We start from the raw sequence: 20,352 nt of genomic DNA, 5'->3' as shown, positions 1-20,352 counted from the left end.
AAGTTTACTGTGGTCACAATATTTAAATAACCTTCTTCCTCTTTTGAAAAAAGATGAAGATCAGCTATCAAGGCTGAGATCTCCAGTTGATACTTCTTCAGTTGAAATGCTTAACAGTATTAATGTGTGTAAAAGCCAAACAGCCAAACTTAACAAGACGTAGAGCTGAGCACTTTTTTTTATGAAAAGAAAATGTAGCTTCAACAGTGTTTAGGTCAGTTGACAGAAAATGGCATACATTATTTGGTTCCATGTTTTCTGTTACTTAACTTTAAGTTATTTTAAACCAAATATGTTACTGTTGGATTGTTGCTCAGACAACAAGACATGCAACCTTTTAGATAGCCATGTTTCTTTATTTTTTAACTATCATTGAACAAAGATAAAGATAAATTGATTTATAAAAATAATTGCCAGCTTCAACAAAATGGTAGATGCCTGTGTTTATGTTAATAAGGAATGCCCTTTTAATTGGCATAACTGAGATAGAAACGTCTTCTCATAGTCCATTTGCGTTATAAAAAGTATTTTCTGACGCATATAGTAAATTAAGTTTTTGATTAAACTTGAATGGTTTTGGGCAGTAAGTATGTTTACTTGAGTACCTAATTAAGATCATTTTATGAACTGTTACCTATGTTTTTGCTATATCACATCAAACATGGCCCTTTGTGTTAATTTACTGCACTACATTTACCATGACGGTTTTTCGTTACTTTGTGGATCAACGTTTTACATTACATTACTTTAGATATGATAAAAAAAAGCATGTGTCCTGTAAATATCTCCAAAATGTCAACTTCTCAAGATTTCTGTCTTTTTGTAATTTAACAACAAAATACATTCAAGACACTTAGATATATTTTTTTCAACCTATAAATCAGTTTATAATTCTTCAACATTATTAAAAGATGTTACTGAAATATTGGACGACGCAAACATTTTCTATTACATTGAATTTTTTCTTTCCTATTCCGATTTCTATTACACGTTTTTAAAGATTCCGTTATTAATGCAAAGGTTAATTAACTATTTAAAGCGAATACTTTCGAAAATTCTGACTTTTAAATTGCATTTCTTTAATTATTGTAAGTAGCAATCTAGTACAGGGCGGAACCATTGCAGCGGAACCATAAATTCAAAGTCGCGGGTTTCCCTCCGGATCACGTAAGTAACCGGAACTGCCAGAAGGCACGAGAGAAGAGCGACGCAGAAATGAATGGGTGGAAAAACATGGACATGCTGTGACAGTGCTATGACCGTAACGTCGTCATGTTTAAAGTAGTATAAAACATATACTAAACATTTATGGATTTAACGATGGAGTGCGATATTTTGGACTCTTTGGAGCAGCTTGGGTAAGCTAATGTACTGTTAGCATTTAGCCTCAACACTCACCGTTACGTTATCAGTCTGCGTGTTTACAAAAGGCAGGGTGGCTTTGATAGCTATTTAGCAGGTTGTAGAGTATCTGATTTAACCCTCCAGCTGTTTTCGATTAATCCTAAATATTGTGTTTTACTTTTGATTGCTTCAAGGCCTTATGATGGCCTCCGCATTAGGCATTTGAACATTTAAAGTAGCTGATCTCCACTTTCATATAATATTTAAGTGGTTTAGTCAAAAATGACCGTCATAGGAAATGAATGGGTAACCCTAGTTTGTGTTCATCCATCAGATACTACTCAACCACAAACTGGCAAAATGTTAATTTCGGAATACATTTTGAGTGTCTGTTTTTTATATTTTCAGTTATTTGTGTAGAACCTTGGTCTGAGACATTGTTTACAGCTTTAAGCTGTTCAATAAAATGTTGTGATAATGAATGTTTTTTGTGTAAATGTAAGAGACGTTTAAACAGACTGCCGGTGAACCAAAGTAAGGAGGGAGAAACAATACATCTAAGTGTTGAGTTCTGATTTGACTCTCCTCTCTCTCCGTAGCTATGACGGTCCTCTGCTGGAGGAGAAGGCGCTGCTCGGAGCCGCAGAGGGAGGCCTGTCCTCTCCAGAGTTTGTGGAGCTGTGCAGGTGGCTGGCATCCAGTCTGAAGCTGCTGTGTGATCTGGAGGAGAGCATTACTTCCGGTCCAGGTTAGCCCACCTGCATTCACACCTGATTGTGATGCTCAAAAGCCTTTTTTCCTCTCAACCTGTTTCCTGTCTGTCCTCCCTCTAGATGACATGGACAGCCTTCAGCTGGAGATGAGTGGTCTGCTCAAAGAGCTGCACTGTCCTTATGAAGATCTCGTTTCAGGGATTCTTAAAGGCAGTGCGCGGAATACGGAAGATCATCTCAAATGTGTCTGTACGTAATCAAATCATACTGCTTATTCGCTTCATTGTTCTATTCGGTTTTCAGTGAGTAACCAGCATGATTTTTGTATCTTATGAAGTGTTCCTGAGCTCTGAGCTCCAGGCGGCTCAGATTGTGAGGAGAAGAGGAGACTCTCGTAAACATGAAGAGAGTCCCGTTTGTCTGGAGCTCCTGGCAATCTGTGAAACCCTGAACCTGCCGGAGCCCAGAGGACAGGACACAGCAGCTGTTTTGTCTCAAGTCCAAGACAAGGTGGGACTATTTAATATCATTCAAGTACATTTATGTCAAGGCTACCAGCATTTCTCTGTTAGAGTCTTAATATTCAACCTGTCAGGGTAGACCTCAACTCCAGCAAAAAGTGTGTGTTATTGTTGTGCATGTTGTTCACAAACTGGTGTGAACATTCTGCAGACTTGCTCGGACTTCCTGATAGGTTTCATATCAACATTGTTTTGTTGTGCAATGTTTAATGCATTAAATTGCTACATACCTTTTTTAATAGTTGTTAACTGGCCATGGTCCCATAGGTCCTGTCTGCATTGATATCCATCCTTCACAATGAAACAAAGTTGTGTTTATCACAGACTCTGTTTGTCATTGTAGGTTGAAAAAGTACTAATAGAACTCCCCAATGGCTCCATTGAAAACCCAGTAATGCAGAAATCTCTACACAGTGAACAATGGGTAAGTAGATCAACTAAATGAAATGGACCACATTAAAACTATTGTATATTTACATTAGTAGCTAGGTGGGATTTGTAAACTTTAAAGGGGGTTTTATAGTGTGTTTTTTTGTTGTTGTCTTTGCAGGAGAAGTTGCAGAACATTAACGCAGCTCTGTCTTCAGAGTACGAGTGTCGGCGCAGGATGCTGATCAAACGGCTGGACGTCACAGTTCAGTCATTTGGCTGGTCGGACAGAGCTAAGGCATGTTTGTATAAAAATCATAAATAGTAATGTTCTTTGGTGGAGATGGTGATTCTGTAAAGTCTAAAAACTGCAAAGTAATGTGTGTTTAGCAGCTGATTTAATCCTCGGTGTGTCCCTGTGTTTTGTTAGGTAAAGGTGGACAGCATGGCGAGGGCCTACCAACCCAGGAGACACTCTATGAAGCCGCAGTCCACAGTTGACATGGCCCAGCTGCTGGCTGCCAGAGAGGACATCTGCAACGTGGTGAAGACCAGCAGCGGCTCCAGCACGGAGAAAACCGCCTGCGCTGTCAACAAGGTACAGAGGAGACGGTTCCTTTTTTTCAACTAAATGCCATCAATCCGATGTTTCCAACCATTTCAATGTGGTCTTGTCCACAGATTCTAATGGGGAGAGTCCCGGACAGAGGAGGACGTCCCTCTGAGATATCAGCCCCCGCTCCCGAGATGCCACCCTGGCAAAAAAGACAAGATGGAGGATGCGGTGGGGGCTGGGGAGGAGGAGGAAGTTGGAGAGGTAAAGGAGGTAGTAGGAACCAAGGAAGACATGGTGGACAAGGAGGAAAGAGAGGACGGTACCAGTATTAGTTTCCACTGACACATCTTGTGTTTTTTGTTTTTTATAAATGATCAAAAAATCACGTTGGACATGAACTGAACTCCATGGAGGGAGAAAACCATATCTGAGCTCTCATACAGTGTTTTGTACTTTTCAATTTGAGCTTCATTTTGCATTCTTTATTTTCTCATCAGTGTTTGAGTTGAGTAACACCAATCATTTTAAGAATTTCTTTAGCACAGGAGCAAACGAATTTACAACTGCAATGTGCCACAATTCTGTAACTGTCTCCCAAATCCATATTTCATACTGACTTTAAGGATGCTTCAGTGAGCTGTGTTTAGACTGTAGACATCACTTAAGGTATTACTACTGAAAATAACTTGATGGACCCTGTCCTTCCACAATGCAGTGGACATTAGAAAAGCTGTTCATAACTTTAAAACTAATAGCAGATGTTTGTGAAACAGCCCCAGTAAACCTAATTTATTATTATAAGTTGTGGGGAAACTATAACCAGTTCAGTAGGTGTATTTTCTTTTAGAATATCTGCAAAAACCCTGAAAAGGATACTATGAAAAGCTGTTTATATTTTATTAAATTAGTGAGGAGTTTGGGACACAGCATTTTCCACAATGTTCAGATATGAGGGAGGAACCACTGCACGCTGAACAAAGACACTACACTGTTTATTTCATGGCATATACTACCATTCTACCCTTTCAATCATGTGTTATTGAAGTGATAAAGGGATTTAAAGATAGAAAACTGATCTTTGAAGAGGAGTCAGTGCGCACTCTGAAGACTGAAATAACTGCTACCTGTTAGAAACGAGCTGAGGATCAGAAGATCAGCTCTCGCCTCATTTCCTTGAAGATTCTGTACCAGCTTTGATCCTTTTCACCTCTGAATTTATTTAATAAAGACCTGTTTTTCAAATGTCAACTCTCCTATTTTGATGTAACAGATATAGAGCTCTTGAACAAATTAAGAGACCACTTCAAATATTTCTAAAATCGTCATCTCTACATGTACGGCAGCCATTCCAGTGTCTGTTGAATTCCAACACAGACATGTTGTCAGTACGTTATAAAATACAATGAAACATCTTTTAAAAATAATTTAACTCAAAGACATACCTATAAATAATAATAGTTAATGCTGAAAGGGTCTCTTCATTTTTTCCAGAGCTGTAGCTGTAGTGAGAGGCAGAACAATTCCTACCACAAGGGGGCGTGATAGATCAGAAACACAGTAGGTGATGATCAATTAAAAAGAGAAGCGATTTATTTCCAAATATTTATTCTTGGCTGAAAAGATTTTCTACATTTCTTTTTTTTCAAATGGCATACCATTTCTTATTCAATAGATAGTTTATACAGTTTGTACAATAACCAATATTCATAAAAGCAGAATTTTACATTGTGTACATTATGAACAACATACCTGTACATGGACAACACAGTTACACCTTGGCATCAAACATCACTCTTCAGGCTCCACACTAAGACTCATTCAGTATCTTAAAACCAAAAACCTGAAGCAAATTCATGCGGGCATTTCAAAAGATCCAGTTAAACTCATCTCAACTTCAGTCAAGATGAGTTTTTCTCCAGTTAAGTTAGATCACTGCCCACGTGTCAACAAGGTAAGACAAATAAGGCGTTAAAAATCACTTTGGCCACATTATAAATTAAGTTGGTGCCTATAGATAATAAAGGCAAAATATTTCTCATTGCTAAAAAGATATTTGACTTCATGTAAACTTTGCCTGTATGCAGTGTTTCTGTACAGGTAAACTTCAGAATTGGCTGTGAATACTCTGTAGCTCCAGCAGGAAAAAAGTGTTCATTGAAAGTCCGGATGCTATTTGTAACAGAAGGAAGAATAGGTTTTTAAAAAAGCAGTCAGGATGTCCAAGTGTCACTGAGCATCACAGCCATAACGCACAGTTTCTCAATACTGTCAAATGGCCCCACTGCTCCATTTGAAAGTATTCAATAATTAAACAAAGGCACAATAAGGGTATGAACCAAATGAAAGAAGTATGGTGATCCTTGTTTGCATTATTTGTCTCTAAAATGTATTGATTTGCGGTAAAAAAAAAAATCACTGCAATCAAACAAGCATTAAATTACACAGTAAGAAAACTAATACATGTCCTTCTTATTATGCAATAATATTCCTTTTTAGAGGCAGATATTGAGGCACTTTGTCTTGTAATAACATCTTAAAATAGCTTGATCTTGCAACAGCACTCAGATTTCTCAATGTAAAAAAATAATGAACAGTACAAAATGATTTATCCAATGTTACTTTTGCCTCCCACCTGCTTCTCAACCCATCAATCCTTTGTCTCCCATCCATCTCTGGATATATGAGATTGTTTTGATAACGTTTGGTGGGTTAAAGGCTTTTTTAACCATACAAATTGCTCAGTAACGCAACCGAATCAGACTGTCCGGTATCATCTGTTTAATGTAATTCTATATTCCTATTAAATTAAATGCAGGTACTCTGCACCGCCACATGCCACTGATGAAGTTCAAATCCACCTGAACCCTGAAATAAACCTTCATATGAGACACGTGATATTTTAGCTCTTTATCCCTTCATTACTTAAAGAAACATCCTTCATTATCAGAACCAATGTCCTCCTTCTTTTATACCCATCTATGATAAAGATGTTTTTATAATGCAGCTTAACATTGGTTCATCATGTACAGCTAAGTACTGTAAAAGTGCTGGGCTTTATTAAGCAATATTGTATGTAAAAAATAATATATATAATACTGTTTAGAGGCAGGTCGTTAGTCTTTATGCTCCTTCGTGTCGCATCGCTTCTTTGTTGCGCATCCACACATCCTTCCTTCAGCCTCGCCTTGACCTATCAGAGTCCACAGAGCGCTACAGTGAGCAGATTCATACAGCTGCTTCTTCATCCCAGTGCAGTTTGGCATAAACCTGGAGCAAACCCCACCCTACAATAACCTGTAATGATGGTGTGTGCGGAGGGTTGTACAAACACTCATATGAGCCTGGAATTGCGGAGGTACTGGATGATGACCTTGTAGATGAAGGTGTACTGAGATAAAGTCTGAACCATCATCATCCTCTGCTGACGCAGCTTTGACAGGAACTTTGGAACATCCAGCGCCTGAAACAAGACGGACCGTTAGTATGAAAGAGACGTAGAAGGAATATTGACCCCAGATGAGGTCACAATTTGAGTGGGGATGTTACCTCATTGTGCTCCAGACAGGCGATCATGACCTCAGACAGGATGACCACACCGGTGCGGCCCACTCCAGCGCTGCAGTGCACCAGCACCGGCAGGTTGGTGTTCTTTGGGTCACTGATGCTGTTGGTGTGTCTCCTCACAGACTGGATCTCCTCCAGGTACGCTGCAGAAACACGAGTACACCGATTTTAATTAGGTACACAATAACTAAATACATCCAATAAAAATCTACCTTGTAACTTTCTTAGAGAGTTCCAATACTATCCAAACACTTCCATTAAAATACTTTTCAAGGACTCTCTGGGCTCTATTAGCCTAAATTCAAAGACAGGGTTGTTTGGGACACTGATCAAGGTTAATACTGTTACAACACTGAACATATTTACAGTAAGCAATAGCATGTCACACTTTTTTTAAGGCAGGTGACGCATGTTACATTGATGCAACTGTGGTAGACACATGCAGACATTGGAACATGGCCTCTATACTTAAGCTTAGTAAAAGAAAACAGAAGTTGGACTTCTTGTTTTAAAAAAAATATTTAAAAATCCAGGCACTTTCAATGACCCATGTCTGTATTACTCTTATCAAAAGCATTAAAGGCACGTGTGCCCTCACATTCACAATTCAAGGGCGTGGGAACAATGCATATTCATATGAATGAGGCCAATGTATAGAGTAACATTTTATAGGAGAGTTTTATTAACCCAATTATCATCAAAACTGACCTATTATGGCACTAGGTCAAACTAACGTTGCCACCAATGCCCTCACATGTTCAGTCCTCCCGCTCGATATCTGAACATGAAAGCATGACGACCATAAAGGATAAAGGGATATAGATCCACTCACTGAGGAAGCCTTTGAAGTCCTCTGGGCAGCCGTGGTCGGGCCAGTCAGTGTACTGCAGGTGCCAGACGGTCCTCTCCTGGCCCGTCAGGAGGTGTTTGATCTTCAGCCCGGTAGTGGCGTAGCAGCCGGACTCTGTGCGGAAGCGCGTGGTGATCTTGAAGCGGCCGTACGTCACCGTGTTGTGACGAGAGCCGAGTCGGGGCCAATAACGGAAGCTCTTTTCCCGGCCGCTCTCCTGAAGGGTGAAGAGAGGACATACAAAAAAGGTAAATCGAGGTAATGATGAGGAGTGAAGAAAATGTGGAGCCAGTGATATGAAATCGCACCTCTTCTGCAGTGACCATGGCGATGATGGAGACACCCTGTTCCCACACCATCTGCCAGAAGTCAGGACACGTGTTCGACATTGGACCCTGCGTCGCTATGTAGCTCCACTCCTGCCCATTCACCTTTATCTGATGAGAAAGGAGACAAGAATATGTTTTCAGACACAGGTACTCATCAGAAACAGCAGTAGCAGAAGCAGTAACGTTTTTTCAGTTGTGTCAGAGATTTGATGATTAATTGAGACAAAGCAGCAGCCAAAAAAACAGAGTCATGGTGTCTGTTATCAGAGCTGGACTTTGCTGGTGTTTGTTTCAGACCTTGTAATTCTCAAGACAGAGAGAATGTAGTGTTACCATGCTTACGAGGGGCTCAACATCAGTTGCACTCTAACAACTTACTCTTGCCAAGCAATTACTGAGTTATATTCATCAGTCACTCACAAGTCCTGTATTTAAAGCAGGCCCTTCTTAATTCCAAGTAGTTCCATGCACTGACAGCATGTTTCTGCGTGTGATTTTCCGGAGTGGTCGAGAAGCAGCTACATAGGAACAGCTGTTCAAACACATAACACCGCTCTTGATCTCAAATTTAAAAAAGAAGGAACAAATAGTCTTTGCATTGAAAAGCCAAATTGAATTTGAATTTTCTAAAGGCAGCGGCATGGTTTTGAAATGTATTCCTTCGCTCTGTCGCTGTGATGCTCCAGTCAGTATTGTGGGAACACTGCCATCACATGTAGATGACATAATGGTAGGTTGTTTCTTTAGTAGGTAAATGGATTTTCTGGAAAGCTTATCAGCCTGTTGTATTGACGTACCAATGCAGATTGATTTTTGCCATTATGACCCAACCCTTCATTCATAGAAAGACAAATAAACAAGACCAAAACAGCTGTGTCAGCAAAACTCCTTGCTGATCACCACGAGCAAACATTTCTGCTGGATGTGTTGGGGCTTTGTTTTCCTCATTACGAAACAAAATCAGGAACACGTGATAGGTCAGGAGACAAGGTGACCTGCACGACTTACCCTGACATGTGACGCGTTGATGTATCCTGTGTTGTTCTCTTTAGTGGGAACCAGCTCCACTCGGGTGTCATCGTAAGGCAGGACGTCCTGGAAGCGGTTTTTGTCTCCGCTCTCCGGCAGCTGGGCGATGGAGCACTCCCCTCCCGGGCGACGCTTCGGGATGCTCTCGTACTCCTTCAGCAGCTCCCCCCTCTCCATATGCTGCTCCAGCACTTTACACTGACACACACAAGGCACAGGAAACAATGGGTGAGGCAGTCCTGACTCATACGCAACTTCCCCCTATTAGGACTCCCAATTCCAATTCCATATACATAAATGATGTCAGTATAATTGGACAGAATTAAATCTGTATCCGCAGTGACACATTTTCAAAAACAATATTTTGATTATTCAAAAACAAGTAAACAATGTTAAAATCCCACATTAGAAAGAGTGACTGATGCACACTCAGCAGCTCTTTTGTGTGTAACTTCCTATGACTGTAGCTCTATTCCTGAAGAACTATTCGGAGCTGTGCTCGCCTTAAGAGGACGTAGCTTTCAGTTGTGAGTGGTATTAATGGCTGGGTGTAGCTTAAACATGTTCTAAACCCAGCATTATCAGATCTGGACTTAAGCATGCTGCATGATTTTGTGGGTCATGCTATTGCAATCTACTCCTTAAGTACCGAATGTTGGATTCTGGATAGTCAAGAACAAATGTGGTTGTTGCCTATAAGTTCCGAAGTTGAGCCCCAAGAACCTCACCGTGTTGCAGCTAATTAAACAACATCTAATTTGGCCGCACATCCATTTAAAACCTTTAAAAACACTCATTTTTTTGGACAAATCTTTTAGAGCTTAAACTATTTAGCGCTATTCTTGCTTAGTTACTCTGGAATCTTTCAAAACACTAAAGAGAGATGCAATAAATGTCATGTGAAAGTACAGATTTGCCGTAGTGGAGTGTTGTGAATACACAGATGACAGAAGGAGATGGATTCATTCAATAGATAAAAGGAGCATGCACACAACCGCCATGTAGAAATGATTACTACATAAACAACAAGTTAGTTATACGTACTGTTCATATTTTTTCAACTATCCTTGTGTGTATGTGACATTTAGGGATCTACTGTATGCTCACAGATCACTTTATCAACCCTATAATTACCTTTGGAAGTGTACATTTACCATCAGTGTCAAAGCAGCTAGCATCAAGATGAACAAGGCTGACAGGTTCAGCTGTTTTTTAACCTCCAGAACAACATTGACAAAACACTGTCCCTCATTTACCTGTATAAAACAAGGCCTCACCTACCAGCAGGTTAATAAAAACACCAACAGTAGGACCTGCTAATGAGCTTTATCTTCTCCATGGACACGATAATACAACACATCTCACATATCTTAGCTTTCCATTGCCTAAATACACCCAACTACTCTTTATTTTGATTTGTAACTCTGTCTGTCAAGAAGCAAATCATTGAAAAAGATCCACAGTCCTACCCTCTCGTCATTGGATGCTCTCTCAGGCTCATCCTTCACCTCCTCGTGCATCGGCTGCCTTGACACTGACAGGCCATTTAGATGAGCCACTTTCAGAGGGCCCATCTTCTTCACCTCTGACCTGGCTCCTTTCTTCATGCCCTGATGTGACAACAGAGAGGAGACAGAGAAAGTGAGCTTGTTGCGTCGCGGCGAGGGAGTAAGCATACGAGAGGGACGGAACAACGCTGCCTCACTGGGTGTTTGCTCAGTGAATGTCACCTGGCCGGTTTCTACAATGTAGTCCAACTGCATTCTTAGTCATAGTGTCAGAGGGAGCTGGCTTACGTCATTGAGCTGGCCCCTGAAACTGCCTCTAACACAATGTGCAGACTTCCTTAGGTTATCTTGATGGTTACTCATGTGAGTCTGAGAACAAAACACTTTTACAGAAAGCTCGGAGCTGTTTTTTTTTTGCTTACCTGGACTGAGTTTTCTCTGGTATGGCAAGTACAAACAAACACTTGCTTTAATGCCCATTTCAAACACAGAAGTCTAGAGAAATATTATATCTATAACAACAGGTGGCCTGGGGAAATATCTAAATATCATAAGGATTATTAGCTACTGGGAACAGCACTCACCGGAGGGGGCAATCCTTCCACTGTTTTCTTCCCGGCAGGCACATCAGACACAGGCCTCTTCTTGAAGTCTTTTTTAGTCTTCTGCTTAGCCTGGCCACTCAGGTCTCCCTCTGAGACTGAAGGCATTATTCTGGGCTGTCGTAAATCCGACAGCAGGTAGAGAGGCTCGCCCTCCTGGATCAGGGGGGGAACTTTGTAAGCCAAGGAGCTGGTTATAGAGGGGTCAAGAGAGGAGCCTATGGGATATGCAGGAGGCGGCTCGATGGGAATTTGTTGCTGCTGCGTCAGAGAAGACAGAGATGTCAAACTGACGTGCTTTTGTGGCGGCTGCTCGGGAACAGCTTCTAGTGCATCCTGGGAAAGTGGAGTGTGACGTCCACTGTCCTCCTCGAACTCCTCCTCTTCACCACTGCTGTGAACCAGCATGGTGGCGTCTGAAAGGGACTTCTTGTGTCCGTACCGCACGTCCTCCTTAATGTCGGCCCTGTCATCGGTCTTTATGCGTTCCAAAAACACGTCGAGATGAGAGCCTTGAGAGCGACCACTGCGCAGAGCGGGAGGGGGCGTGACGGAATCGGCTGCTGAGGAAGACACGGTGCGCTCCTTCACCCTCATCCCCTCCAGACTGTGCGCTAATCCAGCGATCTCAATGGAGTTCCGCTTCTGAGCGTGGTACGGGTGTCTCTGTGGAGGGCCGCTGAAAAGAGGCTCCGACACCTCTTGTAAGGAGTGGGCCACGGGCAGGCTGTCCTCCTGGAAAGTCTGGACCGAGTGATGCACGCGCCTGGTGATGATCAGGTCTGGGTTGCTGCTGCTGACGTAGAGGTGACGCGACAGGTCAGGTGTGCTGTTAGCAGGCCGAGGGTGGGCGTACGGGTAGGGCGGAGGTGGTCGGTACACGTGTGTTCTCATGATGTTAGGGGCGGGGTACTCCTGTGCCTGTTGAAACTGGACATTAGTGAGCTCGGGGACGCTGACCGCCCCCACTACGGGCCTCCTCTCTGTAGGGTAGGGGTATGGAGAGGGGCTGTGGAAGCTGGAGCCCAGATGGAAGGGATAGTGATGGTGTGGGGCTGCCCCGCCGTGCTCTCCTCTGATCTCTGGCTGGCTGTAAACTAGAGGGTCTGGTCTGCTGTAGGCGTATGAGTTACCAATGTTCAGGTTCCTCATGGAGTGGCTCTGTCGATGGTCTTGAGAGGAAAGCATCCCTAATCCTGCTCCCCGGTTCTTCTGACGCATCACTGTCTCGTAATCCGGGGTGGCGCGGTAGGACGGCGGGATGAGCGCGCTGTGGCGATGTGAGGGGACATAGTCGGGCCTGGTGATGTCGCTCGTGATGGAGGGGTTGGAGGACATGGGTGAGGGCTGAAGGTAGTGCTGGGGATTAGTCAGAGAGCTGGTGCTGTGGGCGCTGTACACGCTGCCGTTGCGTAAACGCCCTCCGCTGCTGTATTCCAGAGGGGAGCAGTCCAGGCTGGTCTGGGAGTGGTAGTAATAACCGTTCTGATTGTTCATGTACAGGTTGTCTGTGAGAAAGCAAATGAAAAAGACATCCTTACATGGATTACAAACAACCAACATTAACTTAATTTAGTTGAATGAAAATCCTTAAAGTTTAATGCCATCTAGTGCGCTTCTTTTCAGTCATTACCTTGTGATGACGTGTAAGGCTCTGTGAAATGACCATTGTAGTGCATTTGTGAATGGGGCATCATGTAGGCCTGAGGCTTTGGCTGAAAAAAACAAGAGAGGAATTCAGCGACAGCTCATATGATCTGAAAAAATGATTAAAAATAACTTCTTATTGGAAAATACATCGTGTTCTGAGCGGCAAGCTAGAAAATCCTAAGGAAAATATGTGCATTGACATTACCAGAGAAATTCGAGTAGAGGACCTCCGTCTGACTGGGTTCACAACTGCAGGCTGGGTTTGGCTGGTGGGAAAAACAAAAGTGAATTACTATTACTATTTCAAGTATATTTTTTAAAAGCTTTTTTTCCTCGCAGACACAGCAAGCTGCAGAAATGGTCAAGTTCAAACTTAAAAACACATTGCTCAACTCTTCTCCAGAACACCATGCAACATTTTCCACATTATTTAAAGGTAGACCAGCGCACATGGTGTAAGAGAGGAGTCATGCAATGTGTTTTTATTTGGATTTACTCGTAAACAAAGCACATTTCTGTGTTTAGAATATTTTCTCAACACATGAAGCTAAACAGAAACTTAATAAAATAAGACACTTAGAAAATGTAGGACTTTAAATATCAGATAAACGCAAAACTAAAGGAATTACTGTAAGACCAAATACTGAACAACCGATGGTAATGCCAAGATTTAAAGCAACCTTAAAGATCCTCTTTATTTTGATTAAAGGTCACTACAATTTTACAACCCAAGGCCTTTCAGCTAAAAAGAACAGTTTGTTTTTTGTTGAATTGTTTTCTAGACAATCAAAAAGGGATTGGTTTTGGCACATGCCAAACAGCTGTATGCAAAATATTATAGGTGGGGCTGATTGTGTTGCTCACCCCTTATTAGAAGGCAGAGAGGGACGAGAGAGCATTGGAAAGCGAGGAAAGGATAGAGTAAGAAGGGACTTCTGGGAGCCCTCAGAAGGCAGGGGGTCACACTCCTCTCTGAAGAGAGGAGGAGAGGAGGATAGACGTGAGGCTACACCGAAGAGGAGACACATGCACGAGACCACAAGGAACAAAGAGACAGGAACTAGCCTAGACATGTTAAAAAAAACACTTACAGGCTACTCTTGTTTATCTTATAAAACTTGAGTCTGGCCAGACACATCCGGCACACGTATTTGGAGGTTTCCATGTCTTCCTAGAGTAAACAAAGAAAAGAAAAGTCATTAGATGTTAAGACAAATGGTACAAAGGTTGTGTTTGCTTAGTTCTCCATGTAAAGTTGCTCCTCTGTATGCTATCAAATACTTGCTACATTGAGTTTCGGCTAATGGTATGTGACTATGGCCAACACACGAGTTACATACCCAAACATCCCCAGTAGCAGCCACACCCACACACAAACACAGGTGCTTTGTTCAGACTAGCTGATGCTAAGCTCCCTGACCATGGCCATTTCTAATTTAGCCAAATCCAATGAGTGGCTGAAATGTCTCTGGGGACGGGCAGAGAGGACATGGTGCAATGGCAGCAAAGACTTACGGTCTGGAACTGGACACTCTCTTCTCTGTTGGTGAGCTCCAGGACAAAGAAGGACCTGTTATGACTCATGTTGTTAATTTCATTCCACCTACGCAGCCATTTAAAGCGCAGTGGCAGAGAGAGAGAGGGAAAAGAAAAACACATGATGTCATGGCTGTCACAACACTTTGTGGCATTTTTACAGAAACTGCACTGCTCCAGCAATGCATGTGGGAGTCGATGAAATAAGGTATGTGGATAGACACAGTTCAGAAAGGTCAAGAATGGACACCTACTCACTAGACAGACAGATAATGCTCCCACAATCCTTATTATACAATATTACTTTACTTGACTCATTCATCTTGGGCCACATTAAGATCTGGAAAGCATTAAGGAACATAAAAAGGAGACTACCTCACCTAAGAATAGCTGTGAGCTGTACTCACTTCATACTGACTGATTCAAAACAATGACTGATCAGAATCCCCATTTATAACGTTTTATTCTTCACCGTTACAAGTAAAGATTATTTAGAACATATAACAATGTAAACTATTTCTGTCTAGACTTACCTAAATAAAAGAAGCGGCCTGCCATTTTTATGCTTGACAAAGATTCCATCGAGGCACGACCCCATGGAAACATCTGTGCCTGTACTGTCCTGTTTAGATGCAAGGAGAGGATAAAGACATTCAGCACATAATTAGAGGTTCTTCAATGTTTGAGCTGTCAGGGATTAAAGGATCGTGATAACCTACCTTGGCTTGATAGCTTTCCTGACCATATCCTTCCATTTTCTCCACCTCCTGCATGTACAACATCTCTGCCTCGGGGGCTGATAAACCCCTGGAAAAGATAACAGGACAAAACAATCATCAAAACCCATTGACCTACAGAAACACCAAGAAAGAAACACTAAGTAGCAACAATGCATAAAGTCATGCTACTAACTGTATGGCCTTAGTAGAATTCTACATGAATCTAAATTTAAAAAGATAATACAAAGGTTGAGAGGCTTTATAGATGTGAAAGGACTGTGTTTGTCTGCACAAAATGCAAAGCTGTTTGTCTGTGTAGCCACACACAGTACAGGCCGGCTGATGCTCACCTGAAGGACTGATAAAGAAGAGCCACTTTCTGAGTGGCCTCTTCAAGCACTCGCTCATCCTGGATCCAGTCCTGCAGAGACAGAGTCAGGATTGATACAATTCTGGTATTGAAAACAAATACGACCACAACAGCTACAATTTATTTCATCTCACTTATTATCCAAAACAAAATAAAATGCTTACAATAGGGAACAGCGCAAACTTCTGCAGGAAATCTTGGGAATCATATCGATTGAAGTCTCCAAAGTCAGCTGTGTACAAAAAAAGACAGACTTAATGAGCAAACTCTGCATAACACTGCGCTCTGAATAAACTCCATTACATGTCCATTTCTGCATAGAGTATAAGCCTAAATAGACATTCACGGATCGCAGAATGCTGTAATGCCTCTTGGAAAGCTGCAGTGCAACTAATTTTAGGAGAGGAGGGGCCCGTTTGTAAAGAAAGGGGGATTGCTTTAGCGTCTGACAACGTAGAAGTCCGAAGCTGTTCCCAGTTTCAGGCTGTCAGCTGGCAACATTCACAACTATGTTGGCTTTCCCAGGAATCAGCACTGCTAAAATGCTATAACTGCCCTTCACTCTAACATACCCCAGCCCGGGACAAAACAAGGAACTGCACACTGCACATTTAAAGCACGAATGCAAAGTCTGCATGACAACTTGAGCAGTGTCTTATCTTAAGGACACTTGGTAGATGTTTCTCACTGCTTTTCTTAAAATGCACATCATGCATGCTGGTCAGTCATTTGAACATGGCTGCAGCAGTAAGTGATCTCAGAGGCTGTGCTATTCCAGCACCCAGGCCAGTACGTTGCAGAGCCTGATTTAACTTTGCCAGCAGTGTTTGAGATTCTTCGGGCTGGCCAGAAATGGGAGGACGTGTCAGGGCTAAAGCTCTTGCAAGGGGAGTTTACATTCATACAAAAACACACCACTGACCCATTTAATAGGCTGGTTGAGATTTAATGGTGCTTGTTAGGTGTGGAATAATAAAATAATCACAAAAATGTTGGATAAGATATTGAAATTAGTTTGACGTGAGCTTTTGGTAATTGGCAGCAGGTTATTGAAACACGATTATAAAAAGTGATGTGGTTTGGAACAAACACCAACCTAAATTCAAGTTTTGTTTTTTTACATTTTTGTGGAAAAAGACATGAACTAGCAAAAGCCGCCTGTACATGTTTAAAATTACAAGTTTTGCTGAGGCTTTATGTCAGGAAACACCAGGCTGGTCAAACCTCTGTTTCTTTTCTCGATTGGTAGCAATCATTTATTTACCTTGCACTGCCAGGCTAGCTAAACGAATAGCTTGTTCTATTGAGCAAGAGATCCTGCCCTCCAGAACATCCTTCTTCATCTGTAGGTAATACTGATATCTGTGGAGAAGAAGAGACGGTTACTTCTGGGGGGGATAAACAAGCACCCGAAAACGCAAAAAGGAAATTGGCTGCTCTGCATGGATTAGTGTATTAAAACAGACATAGGTAAAAATAAATCACTATAAACATTCATCTTGTTTACAAGTGTGGCCACCTTAACCTGAAAAGTATTTAATAAACCTAGTAGACCTAGTACAAGAGACCTCGTACCACTGACTAAAAATCACCTTGTGATCTCCTGTTGCAGTTGGTTGACAGTGGGTATGTAAAACACGACTCCAAAGTAAACGGTGGGCTCCAGCCCATACTTGTCCAGCTGCTTTTTCAGCGGCTTTTCCAAGTCGATCCATCTCTGCTGGTTCTGCTTGTTGAAGTACCACAAGCTGAAGAATGTTATCTAACAAGGAGAGAAGCAAAAACATCACACCCAAGGCATACTGTGACCAAAGAAATCCTGACATTTTGCACAACAATTTAGGTTTCACTATCAGTGCGAAACCCCAAAGATAACAAACTGCAGGACAATATTAAGTGACTGCTTTCGAGCAATACTGCACATTATATTCAACACTTATGAAGACCAGTAAACTCAACCATTGCAAACGTTCCCAGATTTATTGTCTGTTGGCAGTCCCTGTACAGTCTTGTGACTGCCTGAACATCTCACAATAAACACTGGTAAGAAAAGTAACGCCTATAGGCTTGCTGTTTAACAAAGACACATTAGCTGAAAGAGGGCTTTTGTGATTTGCAGCCACTCTCAAATCACAACTAGAAACATGGCCAACATAAAAGCACTGGTTGGAAACTCTTGTTTAATACTAAGCAGACATTAATACTTTTTTTTGTTTAATAAACTGAAATAATAATGACCTGAAGAAGAGAAAATAGTAACAAAGAAGAGTGATTGTAAATATCATCCCTAAGTCAAGTACAGTGACAGGACATGCTCTCCCAGATATGGATAAAAAAAAAATCACATGATTGCACCTAAAAACCCAATGATATCCAAAACAAACACTATGGTTATTGCTCTGAATACAAGAAAAACTTCTAAATGCATCTGGATGCGTATCCATGCTACTCACTTTGCAGCAAATAACAGACACTGTCATTGAGTGCATGTTCCTAGCCAAAACACCTGTTTATAAAGCAGTCTCCACTGTTAATTTGAGTTGTGTCTGAGAATGACAGCATCTATTTCAGCTCATGAAAACCATGTGACCAAATGCAGATATGAAGCTCATTGCATTAGTATAATTATGACTCAGAACAATAATGTAGCTGGTACTTTTGTTTAAAATTTCCAAAACAAGCTAATGTTTTGCAAATAGGTGTGATGAGTTGGTGATTACATATTAATGCTGAGTATGTTATTGACAAATTCCATAACCAGGACAAAGTTTTAGATGTTATGAGTAAACAACGACAAACTGATCATCTTGGTTTCTGTTGAATTCCTTACCAATTCCTAGTAAGAATGTAACCAAAATATAACCATATATTAAATAGAACAATCTGCACTTGTTTTGCATGAAAAAACAGACATACCTCTCTTAACTCAAGTCTCTGAGCAACTGCTTCCAAACATTCCTGCCCGGTGCTCTCCACTGAAAGTGTAAACTCAACAAACTCTCCATTGAGCAGCTGAATCCGGGTGACAAGACAGCTCTTGCTTGAAACAGTATACCTTCGAGTCCTTTTGAGTTTTAAGCCAAATGGCAAGGGCATGTTTCACACTTTTCCAAGAGGGAGGTCTTCACTTAGTCCAGGGAAATAGTTCCCCTTGCTGTCCCTTCGAAAACTATGTGAATGTTACATCTCATGAGGTTCATCATCAACAGACAGATCTGAAAAGAGACATAAATTCACAAAAATTACTAATATAAAATAGAGAACTTGGAATAGGATGATAAGTTAAAAGGTGAATCACAAAAGTAGGGGTGTTACTTATCACTTAACAGTATATTACAACAGTTTCTTCACAGCTAGTCTGTCACCCTGAAACAGACCCCAGACCAGACAACACAAGACTTATCTTAGCCTAATCTTCTTAAATTAGGCACTTATTTCTAAATACCCAACTTGGCCTGAATTTGCTTCCAAATCACAAGTCAGTTCTTTAGGTTTACACTGTCAAAATAAGATTAAAAACAAATCGATTGACAGCCATTTGAAGTAGCCTCCTGACCTGTGTAAATTACATTGTCTATAAAGCGGTATAGCCATATTTCACGATTGCGGTCAAATAAAACCCTTCCAGTGAATAGTCTAATACACTGACAAGCGCAACCTGATTCAATACGAAGCAAGCTACTATTGAACACAACCCTGCAAAATCCCTGCTGCTTTCCACTTCAAACATACATCCATTTTATTGTAATGGTTCCACTTTAAAACTTAACCGATTTAGCAATACTTAAAATCAATTATGTGTATTCCAAGTATTGTAATTTTCGCTCTAACTTCCTACTTTTCGTTAGTAGTTTTGATACAGCCTTAACTTTAACCGTTAACTACAACTAGCGTCAATTTAGCTTTAATGCTAGCATGCTAACTTGTATTCCAGCAAATAGACGACACCCTTTGGAAGCTGACGTCGCCGGTAAATATTTTGGGCAAAAACGTTAACGTTACCGTTAGCCACCAGATGCAAGAAAGTAGTCCAACTAGGATTCAGTCCTGAAGGATTCCGCCATCAAGGTCAATGGAACATTCTACTGTTTAGATATGTTTCTAAATTAGAGACAGCCCTCTGGTCCGTAGTTTGTTGGTGGATCAAAACTAACGTAGCAACCCATGCCTCTTGGTCCAACAGTTCACTCAAGTTCCAAGCGTGTTTCGCTTCCTGGGATTGGAAGAGCAACAAGCGTCTACCTCCGCAGCACTATAGTTCTAAGAACTGTGCTTCAACATTTTTGAAGTCCCATTAAAATGTTGGAAGTTACTCTGACTTTTCAATAATTGCATATAAATTATACATTTTAATGGACCTGCTTGAGCAGACGTTTCAAAATGCATTGTAGTGCCTTCGTGGCGGAGGAATACATTTAGGTTTCAGGGCCATGACATCACACCGCTGGAATGTCGAGCGGTGAAAATGCCAGAAATGGGACAGCTGCCTGGAACTGCTGGCCGCTGACCTGTCTGTTTACCTTTACATCGGCTGACAGCTGTAATCGCAAACATGAATTATTTTGCAACGATTATAAAGTCCCTCTCTGTAATTGTTTGCAAAAGTCTCAAGTAACAATCCTTAATATGGCAATAATAGCCGCGCTTGTTGCAGGTCGAATAATTAGCAGCTTGTAATAAATTGTTAATCAT

General features: G+C 41.4%; 2 protein-coding genes across 3 annotated transcripts; one reads left to right on the top strand and one right to left on the bottom strand.

The window, feature by feature from the left end:
- Positions 1-1,156: 1,156 nt before the first annotated feature.
- On the top strand, positions 1,157-4,751 carry fam98b (family with sequence similarity 98 member B). The gene is made up of 8 exons (XM_063908103.1): positions 1,157-1,358; positions 1,944-2,092; positions 2,178-2,306; positions 2,395-2,567; positions 2,922-3,002; positions 3,129-3,245; positions 3,378-3,545; positions 3,629-4,751. The coding sequence occupies exons 1-8, from the start codon at positions 1,309-1,311 to the stop codon at positions 3,833-3,835; spliced, it is 1,074 nt and encodes a 357-aa protein (XP_063764173.1). The 5' UTR covers positions 1,157-1,308; the 3' UTR covers positions 3,836-4,751.
- A 340-nt stretch (positions 4,752-5,091) lies between these two features.
- ptpn21 (protein tyrosine phosphatase non-receptor type 21) lies at positions 5,092-19,872 on the bottom strand. 2 transcript variants are annotated; one of them, XM_063908700.1, is made up of 20 exons: positions 19,663-19,872; positions 18,577-18,875; positions 17,253-17,422; positions 16,925-17,022; positions 15,825-15,892; positions 15,641-15,711; positions 15,291-15,378; positions 15,105-15,193; positions 14,551-14,638; positions 14,127-14,206; positions 13,900-14,007; positions 13,241-13,301; positions 13,019-13,100; positions 11,368-12,893; positions 10,745-10,885; positions 9,255-9,473; positions 8,226-8,354; positions 7,900-8,134; positions 7,050-7,210; positions 5,092-6,963 (listed from the first exon to the last, which is right to left on the bottom strand). In XM_063908700.1, exons 2-20 carry the CDS (start codon positions 18,754-18,756, stop codon positions 6,835-6,837), a joined length of 3,723 nt encoding a protein of 1,240 aa, XP_063764770.1. In that variant the 5' UTR covers positions 18,757-18,875; positions 19,663-19,872; the 3' UTR covers positions 5,092-6,834. The 2 variants fall into 2 exon arrangements, with proteins under 2 accessions (XP_063764770.1, XP_063764771.1); XM_063908701.1 differs by lacking the exon at positions 13,900-14,007.
- Positions 19,873-20,352: the final 480 nt, after the last annotated feature.

The sequence above is a fragment of the Eleginops maclovinus genome, chromosome 19, assembly GCF_036324505.1.
Source record: "Eleginops maclovinus isolate JMC-PN-2008 ecotype Puerto Natales chromosome 19, JC_Emac_rtc_rv5, whole genome shotgun sequence".
Taxonomy (NCBI): Eukaryota; Metazoa; Chordata; class Actinopteri; order Perciformes; family Eleginopidae; genus Eleginops; species Eleginops maclovinus.
This window is presented reverse-complemented; position numbering and strand designations above follow the sequence as displayed.

Excerpts from the sequence above, each read along its gene's own strand:
- fam98b (XM_063908103.1), top strand. The coding sequence starts at position 1,309 with ATGGATTTAACGATGGAGTGCGATATTTTGGACTCTTTGGAGCAGCTT. Across the intron at positions 1,359-1,943 it reads GACTCTTTGGAGCAGCTTGG|CTATGACGGTCCTCTGCTGG; the intron begins GTAAGCTAATGT and ends CTCTCTCCGTAG. Across the intron at positions 3,003-3,128 it reads CTCTACACAGTGAACAATGG|GAGAAGTTGCAGAACATTAA; the intron begins GTAAGTAGATCA and ends TTGTCTTTGCAG.
- ptpn21 (XM_063908700.1), bottom strand. The coding sequence starts at position 18,756 with ATGCCCTTGCCATTTGGCTTAAAACTCAAAAGGACTCGAAGGTATACT. Across the intron at positions 13,302-13,899 it reads TCTCTGCCTTCTAATAAGGG|CCAAACCCAGCCTGCAGTTG; the intron begins GTGAGCAACACA and ends TTTTCCCACCAG. Across the intron at positions 6,964-7,049 it reads CCTGTCTGGAGCACAATGAG|GCGCTGGATGTTCCAAAGTT; the intron begins GTAACATCCCCA and ends GTCTTGTTTCAG.